General features: G+C 38.5%; 1 protein-coding gene across 2 annotated transcripts in view; it reads left to right on the top strand.

Annotated features, from left to right (window-relative positions):
• LOC127454415 (leucine-rich repeat-containing G-protein coupled receptor 4-like) overlaps positions 1-5,305 on the top strand; it is a 121,820-nt gene extending 116,515 nt beyond the window's left edge. For both annotated transcript variants that reach the window (XM_051721612.1, XM_051721605.1), the window contains exon 19: positions 844-5,305. In XM_051721612.1, the coding sequence (XP_051577572.1) occupies positions 844-2,228 (1,385 nt within the window). In that variant the 3' untranslated portion in view covers positions 2,229-5,305. The remainder of the gene's footprint in view (positions 1-843) is intronic.
• Positions 5,306-11,206: the final 5,901 nt, after the last annotated feature.

Below are 11,206 nucleotides of genomic sequence, written 5' to 3' on the forward strand. Positions count from 1 at the left end.
AGAACTCTTGTAATGTAACCTTATATAATAAAATAAAGAGATAACCTGGGCTACTTGTCACATGCAGATGTTGTCACAATGGCTGTATCCATGTAATTATAAGGTTTTGAGTCAAAAGTCCAGTTGCATAAATGTATGTTTTCTCTAGCAGTGGTTTTGTATTGTGGTTTCAAACTTAAAAAAAAAATTAAATTAGAATAATTCTTGTGAATTCTATCCTCTAAAATTCCAGTATCATCATATTTAGTATAGCTGGTGGGTAAACAAGTGAACACAATAAAACACACTACATTAAGGCATCAACTACAGTATGAAGGTAAATTTTAACCAGAAGTTTGAAGTGTGTTGTCAGGATTAGTGTTGGCTATTTTTCATAAATCTTAGGATGGTGGGTTAGGTGAAGTTATCACGTGTTTTAAAGGTTATAAATTTATACAAGGTATTAATAACAATATTTATTGGCCAAAACAACACTTTGATATTAAGTGTTTTGTGTTTCATAATTGTTTATTTTATAGATTTTGACAAAAGCCAATTATAAGATTTTAATAGCAAGTTTCATTTTGACAACTTAGACCATGTATTATAGTGTGACAATATGCCCCTCTATTAGGGCATGTCGCCCCTATTTTCATCTTTTTATTCTGGGCAGTAATGGTGAAAATGTTTACCGGTAATACCTTTTTTTTTTTTTAGCCAAGTGTTTATTGTTTTAGCCTATACTGAAAGCTGAGAAATATTCACAGGAGTAAAAAGTGTGACATGATTGTTGCAACTTAAGTTAACTTCTAATGTGCCTCTCATACTTTGGTTTTATGTGTCTCTGTGTGTGGTCTCTTTCAGGAGCATTTAAACCCTGTGAGCACTTGTTGGGCAGCTGGATGATCAGATTGACCGTGTGGTTCATCTGCCTTGTGGCTCTGCTCTTCAACTGCCTGGTCCTTGCAGTCACCTTCTCCCCACGCACCTCACCTCTCTCCCCAGCCCGCCTCCTGGTGGTTCTACTGGCCTCCGCCAACCTGCTCACGGGAGTCTACGTGGCAGCGCTGACGCTCCTGGATGCTGCCACCTGGGGCTCATTTGCAGAGTACGGTGTGTGGTGGGAAACAGGCACCGGGTGTCAGTTGCTGGGCTTCCTCGCTGTGTTTTCCTCTGAGTGGGCCGTGCTGCTGCTAGCCTTAGCTGCGGTGGAGCGTTGCTTGGCTGTGAGGGCTCTAATGGGGAAAGCTGGCGCACTGAGGTCCAGTGGTGAAAGGAGGGAAGGACGAAGGAGGTTCGGTATTACTGCGCTGCTGCTGGGATTAGTAGCTGTTGCGGCGGCCTGCCTCAGTTTGTATCATGGATCAACTATGGGCTCTCCTCTCTGTCTGCCCTTCTCTGGAGGTCCTGGACCAGAGCTGGGCTTCACAGTAGCACTGGTGCTGATGAATACACTAGCTTACTTGCTGAGCGCAGTGGTCTATACGCGGCTGTACTGCAGGCTAGGTCGGGCCCAGCTGGCTGAACCTGAGCAGGCTGGGTCTGTGCGTCATATCGCCTGGCTCATCTTCACCAATTGCATCTTCTTCTGCCCAGTGGCCGCTTTCTCCTTTGCTCCCCTGCTGGCCGGGACCAGTAATGCAGTGGGTGGACCGGAGATGGCCAAATCAGTCACACTCATATTCTTTCCTCTTTCTGCCTGCTTGAACCCAGTGCTGTATGTCTGCTTCAGTCCCTCCTTTCGATATGACTGGCTCCGCCTTGGGGGACGAGGAAGGGGCAGAGGTTGCTGTGGGCGAGTTGGTAAAGCGGTTACCAAAGGGACGGTAGCAGGGGGCTCTGCGGTGTCTGATGACGGCGAAGGCTTGTCCAGCGAGCTTGGTTACGACTGCGGAATGTACACAAAGCTCCATGGCGACAACAGGGGAATTTGTGAATGCTGTGATGCCGTCCTTCACGTCAGGACATCTTCCTCCACCTCTTCCTCCTCTTCCTCAGCCTGTAGACATTTAGTGAAGTCTCACAGCTGTCCTGCCCTGATGGCAAACACACCCCAGTGCCTGAGCTCAGAGAGGTACTGGGCCGACACCGGGACGCTTTCTGCACAGTCGGAATATGGAGACGAGGGCGATTCGTTTGTGTCGGACAGTTCAGAGCAGGTGCAAGCGTGCGGACGAGCCTGTTTCTGTCAGAGCCACGGCCTTCCTTTAGTACACTACTCTTACAACATCCCCCGCATGACAGACTGAGCTCACAACCCCAAACACTCACACACTCACTTCCTCACAGAGTCCTCCCGGGTGTGGAGTGTCCCTGCTCAGCAAGGACATAGAACAGGGCTCTATACGTGGCTGCAGCCATGGAGACGCAAACAGACAGAAGCACTTTCTCTCTTTTCACACTTGCGTGTGTGTGTGCACATTTATGTGCAGGTGTGAGTGTATTTGTGTGTATGGAATATGATAGTGTGAATATAGACTAAATCCTTTATCCATGAAAAGGGAATTTGGCAATACAGAAAGACTCTCTGAGCCAAATGTTGTCAGCGAACAACAACTCTTGTTTTCTTTGTTTCTTGTACCCCTCAGCCAAATCCAATTACGTTGTCAACCAGGGCTGATTGACAGTTGATGGACACCGTGATCTTATCTCCCAGTGCCTGCATTTCAGTTTGGTAGAGAATATTCATTTTCTCTATTATTCTGTTTTTTTTTTCATGGGGCATTTAAAAAAAAAAAAGGGTTCCCCTTTGTTCTTTTAACATCTGTCCTTTTGATTTTATAGCAGGGATATATGTGCCATTTTACATGTGAGAAATGTGTGTTAGACTTGTGATTTGTCTTTGTTGTCTTTTTTTTCTTATTCATTGTCATGTTCATCATAAAGCCTGACAATGGTAGAGGATTCCGTTTTATGTAGCAACGTTCCTCCTTATACTGGAGTTCCATTATGCCAATGAGAATGTAATGTAGAAACACCGCACATTTCTGTTCACAATGTCTTGTGTTCCCTTGTGTTTTCTTGTAGTTAATGATGGCTGTTAGATTTGAAAAACATTCATTCCTTTTATGTATTTTTCTGAGAGTAATCCTAAAATCACAGTCCTCCTTTAGCTGCCAGAGTAAGCCAGCCATGCTATGCCAATAATCTGCTATCAAGTATTATGGAAAGAAATCACATTTAATTTATATTTTACAATGCCAATGGATGTCTTGACCAGAGCTCTTTCTTAATCACTAGTACATTTCTACTAATTTATTTTAAGACATAATGCTTTGATGATTGAATGAATGAAAGAATGATCTGCAAACTACACTTTTATTTATCAATTATTCCAGACCAGACAGACTAGATCGTTTCAATATATATTTTGTACACTTGGTAGAGAAAAAAAAATAAAGAAGCTTCTCATTTCAGATCAGGTCAGTCATCTAGGGTCTGTCCAGATAATCTCTCTACTTGAAAGATGAAAGACAAAATCTGACATTTATCATGCTTTGTACCAAGGTCTGCAATGTTCTAAAGCTGCCTTTGTGAAAAGTCAATTTCCTCTCAACTTTGCATTCAAACAGTAGCATTTATGTTTGATCAGCGATATTTTATTTTCATGTTGAAGTTGCCACTAAGCTATGTAAGGTGGGGTGGAGAAGAGGATGAAAGGGATAGTTCACCCAAAAATGAAAATTTTCATCATTTACTCACCCTCATGCCATCCCAGATGTGTATGACTTTCTTTCTTCTGCTAAACACAAACTAAGATTTTTAGAAGAATGTCTCAGCTCTGTAGATACATACAATGCAAGTGGAATGGTGGCCAGAACTTTGAATGTCCAAAAAGCACATAATGATAGCATAAAAGTAATGCAAGGTGTGGATCAGAAACAGATCAATATTTAAGCCCTTTTTAATATAAATCTCCACATTCACTTTTACTTCCACATTCTTCTTTTGTTTGCGATTTGCATTCTTTGTGCATATCACCACCTACTGGACAAGAGGAGAATTTATAGGAAAAAGGGACTTAAATATTTATCTTTTTCTGACCCACACTTTTCATATCACTTCAGAAGATATGGATTTAACCACTGTTGTCGTATGGATTACTTTTATACTGACTTTGTGTTTTTTGGGCCTTAAGAGTTCTGGCCACCATTCACTTGCATTGTATGGACCTACAGAGCTGAAATATTCTTCTAAAAATCTTCGTTTATGTTCTGCAAAAGAAAGAAAGTCATACACATCTGGGATGGCATGAGGGTGAGTAAATGATGAGAGAATTTTCATTTTTGGGTGAACCATCCCTTTAAAGGTGCAGTAAGTGATTTTTCATGGAAAAGTATTCAAAAAAATGGTCCTACTCCCTGAAAAATATTAATGAAATAAGTGTAGTATAATATCTCAACAGTCTCTGTGACAGCTGTAGAGTTTGTAAACGGCAAACAAAAAATGTGTCCGCAGACCTTGGACATTGACGCTTTTCACCTGTCAATAATTTTGCTCGTTCTCATTTGAAGGGGATCATTGAGGCTATGATTCATAATGTTTGTCAGTTGAGGGCGCAATTGTGCCATTGTTGAATTTGACAGCCACAGGAACAAACAATGCTGCTGTTTTGCTTGGTTTGGTCTCAAAATTATCTTTAAAGGGCGGGGTTTTGGAATGAGGGGGCGTGGCTAATTTAATGGCTCAGTCACCTGAAAGCTTCAGAATGCTAAAATCGCTTACAGCACCTTTAAATATGTTTTTGAGTTCAGACATATAGAACATTTGATTATCATGATTCCATTGTACACCTATGTCCATGTATGTTCAGGAATAATTTAAGGTAAGGAAATGTTATATGTGTGTTAATTTGCCTTTGATACAGTATATCAACACCTTCCTTTGGTCTTCTTTTATGTTTTAAACTTGACAAGTTTAAAGAAGTCTTGCTGGTCGTAGCTATAAGAGCCGACACAATTCCAAATCATTATGTGTCTATGCATGTATGTGCGCAAGTTTGTGTGTTTGTATGGTTAGTTGTGTATGCCTATGTACTTGTGTGACAGTAAGAGATGTAGTGTCAGTATGTTGTGAATTATTATTTTAGGACACAATCTAATCAAAAAATGGGATGCATCATCTAACCATGGAAGCTACCTCTTTAACCGTAGTGGCTGCCAGTAGTGAGTAGTACATGTGGCCACGTTTGATTGCTTGCGCTGTAAATATATGTTGTTGTACATTCTTACTGAATGAGTCGCACATTAGTTTATACTGGGAGAAAATGACATACTGTATACAGAAATTTTTGTAAACCAAACTATATAAACTGATTTGCTTTAAAGGTGGGAGTGCTTGTACTTGTTCTTTTTTAAACAGTTCCTGTCAAGTTTAGCCCTCTTTTGGTTGAGAGTTGCATGTGTTGTGTTAGGAGGAGAGCATATGCCAAGCATTGTGCTTTTTTATTCTAATAGAACTCAAATCCAAGGTCCTGACGCTTTTTTTATTATTAAGATTGCATTACTGATTGATAGTTTTAAGGTTTTAACCTCACAATATTCTGGCTATCATCCTCAGCTGATGAACTTTACTTCCTCAAATATTTTCTGTCCAAAAATAGATCTCAGAAAATATCCTCAATGTTAAAGATTTTTGCAAATACTTTTTTATAATGCATGCAGGATCTCCTACCCTGCTATTTCAAATACTTGACAGGATTAGTAATCTAATTAATTTTACAGTCATATTTATGTTAGGAGAATGTCTGCATATGAATGATGATTATTCAATGTAAGACCAAACGTCAGCTCAGCCTATGGGAATTCTCTGTTCCCTAAAAAGAAAATAGTCAGTTCTGTGAAAAACAGCAGTCTGACAATCAAACAGGAGGAGGAGTATAGAGCGTGTGGAACCACCAGACACTGCCAGTGGGGAAAGGGAAGGATTCTTAATAAAGGGCAGCCGATTCTTCCCTTTTTTTCTACTTCTAATTTCCCTCTTATCAGACACTTGATGCTTAACTGGAGGGGAGGAATAAGAAAATGTGCTGCAGACCCCCTGGAGCTCATCTCTGATTCGTGAAAACTTCTCAGCATGAATTCTTTCTAAGATGGCCTTAATTGCATTCATCACTTAAGCAGAAGCATTTTCTGTATTATTCCTTATTACAGTCTTGATGGTTAACAAAAGATAAACTGCAGTCCTTCTCAAATGAATTGTGCACATCAAAACTTCATTAAAAAAAAAAAAAATGATAAGTGTATATGAAGTATATTGATGGTATTCTGAAGGCTGATCTCAAAAGCTGCTGCTCCTGCAGACCTCACTGCTTGTGAATAGCTTTGGATAGTCAGAGGAGTGGGAAAGAGTATCCCCTTATTACTTTGTTATTACCTTATTGCTCCTGGTGATAGGCCAGGTTGAATAAAGACTAATAATATCACTATCAGTACTAGATATACAGCTTGTGACCTGAAACATACCATGTAATGAGTGATTCTGCCCATATGACGCCTCACAGTGTCGCATACTCCAAGCAGCAGGTTATTTGTTTGAAGCGCCTCTAGATGGCAGTGCTGTTCAGCTGCTGTATAGTGACGCTTTCTCATCTCGAGCTCTACAGTAAAACTCAGTAGATTTTCTCCAGCTGTTTGGAGCCTCCGATCTTTCCTTATGTCGTCCTATAACCTTACTTTGTAAGTAGTGCTATGTAAATATGCAGTGTGTACTTACTAAGTACACACTGCATATTTACCTGCTTAGGCAGTTAGACAAGTTAGCCATGTTGGAAGTTATCGGATAAATCACCTGCTGCTAAGAACATCACTAGTTTGTAGCACGTAACATGTAAAAATGAGAGAAAATACAAAAGGACACTTCAGAACACATTCTCCGTTAATATTCCTCAGTATAAGTCAAATTTGCCTAAATATAAAGCTCAAATATCTTCTTGAGCTCGTATGTGCCACAACTAACTTAAGGAGTCATTCAAACATCCTGTATGTTTATCCTGAGTTGTGTATTTCTGTCAGTCTGCGGTATTTATTTGACTATTTCCAATATGTGGTGCTGCTAAAACGATCAGTGTACCGCATAAAGTAGATGTATGACTTTGCCATCTTATTTATAGAGTTTAGTCTCCAGGAGGGTTGCTATGGTGATACTATGAACTGGAAAAGCTAACATGGCTTTACCTGTTCACTCGGATCTATTTTCGGTTTATATCCTTAAAGGAAAATTCCGGGTTAAATCCAATTAAGCTTAATCGACAGCATTTGTGGCATAATACACCTCCTTTTCATTAAAAAATTAAAAAAAAAAAAAAAAAAAAAAAATCTGGGTTACAGTGAGGCACTTACAATGAAAGTGAATGGGACCAATCTGTAAACGTTAAAATACTATTTCAAAAGTATAACCACAAGACATCAACAATATGCGAGTTAACATGATTTTAGTGTGATACAATCACCTACTAACTGTTTCCGTGTAAAGTTATACAATATTTTACAACTTCATTGCCATGACGATGTAATGCAAAAAAAAACCTAAAACGCCAGAAAAAATAATTACGATTCAAACAACTTTACAGCTCAAATAATGCATGAGTTTTAACAGAAAAATGAAAGGATTTTTCAGGTTTGATACAAGTTAAGCTCAATCAACAGCATTTGTGGCATTATGTTGATTACCCAAAAAAATATTTTAGACTTGTCCCTTCTTTACTTTAAAAAAAAAAAAAAAAAAAAAAAAAGCAAAAATTGTGGTTCCAGTGAGGCACTTACAATGGAAGTGAATGGGACCAATCCATAAACATTAAAATACTCAATATTTCAAAAGTATAACCACAAGACATAAAGGATATCTGTGTTAACATGATTTTAGTGTGATGAAATCACTTACCAACCTTTTCTGAGTAAAGTTATAGCCAATTTTACAACTTCATTACCATGATGATGTAATGCCTACAAACCCTAAAACGACTTAAAAATGACAATTTAAAGAACTTTACAGCTCAAATAATATACAAGTTTTAACAAAAGAGTTAATGCAAGTGCTTTTACAAAATTATAAGCTTCACATTTCTGTAAAATCCTCCAAAAAATGGCCACGTTGACTTTTATTGTCCCCATTCACTTCCATTGTAAGGGCATCACTGTAACTTTGAATTTTGCTTTTTTATAAAAATGAAAAGGAGGAATGAGTCAAAATACATTTTTGTGGTAATCAACATTATGCCACAAATGCTATTGATTGAGCTTAACTTGTATTGAACCTGGAACATTCCTGTAACAAGCTACATCTTATTAATAGCTCTACCATATACTGTGCATCTTAACCATGGTGACCAGTATTTACATTCTAAAAATGATAGTCTATTATTAAGCCTAACATCTTACTCTCACCTTACAACTCATTAAAATATAAAAAATTACACATTTTAATCACTATATCAAATATTTCTGTGAATTTTTAATTGGGATTCCCATAGGGATTCTTGGGGAGTCGCAGGGGCGGACTGGCCATCGGGAGAACCGGGACTTTTCCCAAAGGGCCGGCCATGTAATGGGGCCGAATGGACCGCGATAATAATAATTTTCTTTATTTTTCACACATTTGCAGTGAAATTCTTCTTTTTCACATATCCCAGCTAGGCTGGGGTCAGAGTGCAGGGTCAGCCATGATACGGCACCCCTGGAGCAGATAGGGTCAAGGGCCTTGCTCAAGGACCCAACAGTGGCATCTTGGCGGTGCTGGGGCTTGAACCCCCTGACCTTCTGATCAGTAACCCAGAGCCTTAACCACTGAGCCACCACTGCCCCTAAAAAGCTGAAATGGGCCGCTGTGTTATGTAGAACGGGCCACAAAATGGCGCCACGATATGCCGAAGGGGGCAGCGATATGCAGAAAAGGACAGCGACAAAAAGCGATTTACAGTAGAGAATTGAGCTGAGAAATAACATGAGGCAGTAGTGATGGTGGTCAAAGGGACCCCCAAGAGCTCTGATACAATTCAGACACTAGTTCCATTCATCACATATCTGATGTGCCATGTATTTTGGAAAGCACAAATGAATTATTACGAATAGATGGAGAAATACAATGCTCAACCAGAGCAGTTAGTGAACTAGATATCTCAAGGTTTCATTAAACAGAGTTATTAGCACATAAAAGTCTTTCAAAGCCAATACTGACAGAGCAGCTCAGCCACAAATCTCTCCCAGTGCAGTTTTTGGACAAAGGACAGACTGGGAGAGAAGAAAAGCTGGAATGAAAAAGAGGGACAAAATGGCATTCAAAATGTTGAATTTTTCTGGCACGAAATGAGAAAGCAGGGGTATCAGTGGAGCTGTCCATCTGGACCTGGAAAAGTTAGTTGAGTTTGTCAAGACACTTTTCAGAAGCTTAAGATGTTAAAAAAAAAAAAAAAAACTCTCAGTCTGTTGACCACAAATTCAGTCAGTTGTGGCATACAGTAGAAAATCTCACACGTCAAATATAGTTCCTTCCCAACTTTAACCACAACACTCTAGAAATGTAATTTAATGTATAAACACTGGCGGCCAAAAGTTTGGAATAATGGACAAATTTTGCTCTTATGGAAAGAAATTGGTACTTTTATTCACCAAAGTGGCATTCAACTGATCACAATGTATAGTCAGGTCATTAATAATGTGAAAATTACTATTACAATTTGAAAAAAAAAAAAAAAAACTTCTTAAAAAAACTTCTTAAACTACTTCAAAGGGTTCTCATTAAAAAATCCTCCACGTACAGCAATGACAGCTTTGCAGATCCTTGGCATTCTAGATGTCAGTTTGTCCAGATACTCAGGTGACATTTCACACCACGCTTCCTGTAGCACTTGCCATAGATGTGGCTGTCTTGTCGGGCACTTCTCACGCACCTTACATTCTAGCTGATCCCACAAATGCTCAATGGGGTTAAGATCCATAACACTCTTCCAATTATCTGTTGTCCAGCGTCTGTGTTTCTTTGCCCGCTCCTTTGTTTTTCTTTTTCAAAAGTGCCTTTTTCTTTGCAATTCTTCCCATAAGGCCTGCACCCCTGAGTCTTCTCTTTACTGTTGTACATGAAACTGGTGTTGAACGGGTAGAATTCAATGAAGCTGTCAGCTGAGGACATGTGAGGCATTTATTTCTCAAACTAGAGACTCTGATGTACTTATGCTCTTGTTTAGTTGTACATCTGGCCATCTACATCTCTTTTTGTCCTTGTTAGAGCCAGTTGTCCTTTGTCTTTGAAGACTGTAGTGTACACCTTTGTATGAAATCTTCAGTTTTTTGGCAATTTCAAGCATTGTATAGCCTTCATTCCTCAAAACAATGATTGACTGTTGAGTTTCTAGAGAAAGCTGTTTCTTGTTTGCCATTTTTGACCTAATATTGACCTTAAGACATGCCAGTCTATTGCATACTGTGGCAACTCAAAAACAAACACAAATACAATGTTAAGCTTCATTTAATGAAGCAAATAGCTTTCAACAGTGTTTGAAATAATGGCAAGTGATTTTCTAGTACCAAATGAGCAATTTAGCATGATTACTCAAGGATAAGGTGTTGGAGTGATGGCTGCTGGAAATGGGGCCTGTCTAGATTTGATCAAATATTACTTTTTTCAAACAGTGATGGTGCTGTTTTTTACATCAGTAATGTCCTGACTATACTTTGTGATCAGTTGAATGCCACATTGGTGAATTAAAGTAACAATTTCCTACCGAAACAGCAAAATCTGTACATTAGTCCAAACTTTTGGCCGCCAGTGTATGTATACTGTATATATATATATATATATATATATATATATATATATATATATATATATATATATATATATATATATATATGCACACACACACACAGGGTTGGGAGGGTTACTTTTGAAATGTATTCCACTACAGATTACAGAATACATGCTGTAAAATGTAATTTGTAATGTATTCCGTTAGATTACTCAAGGTCAGTAACGTATTCTAAATATTTTGGATTACTTCTTCAGCATTGGTAGATTTTTTCACTTGTTTTGACTATAAAAACTCAGCCAGTACAGTAAGACAAAATTCACGTTAAAAATACATTCTCTGAAAAACCTAAATATTTATACAGTGTTCTTTCTAAAACAAGATAAATCAAACTGATCTTGTTTTAAGGATTTTTAGATATTTTTACAGAAAAACAATACAAAAATTATTATCAAGAATATGATTTTTGCCCTAATATCAAAGGTC

Source organism: Myxocyprinus asiaticus, chromosome 2 (assembly GCF_019703515.2).
Source record: "Myxocyprinus asiaticus isolate MX2 ecotype Aquarium Trade chromosome 2, UBuf_Myxa_2, whole genome shotgun sequence".
Taxonomy (NCBI): domain Eukaryota; kingdom Metazoa; phylum Chordata; class Actinopteri; order Cypriniformes; family Catostomidae; genus Myxocyprinus; species Myxocyprinus asiaticus.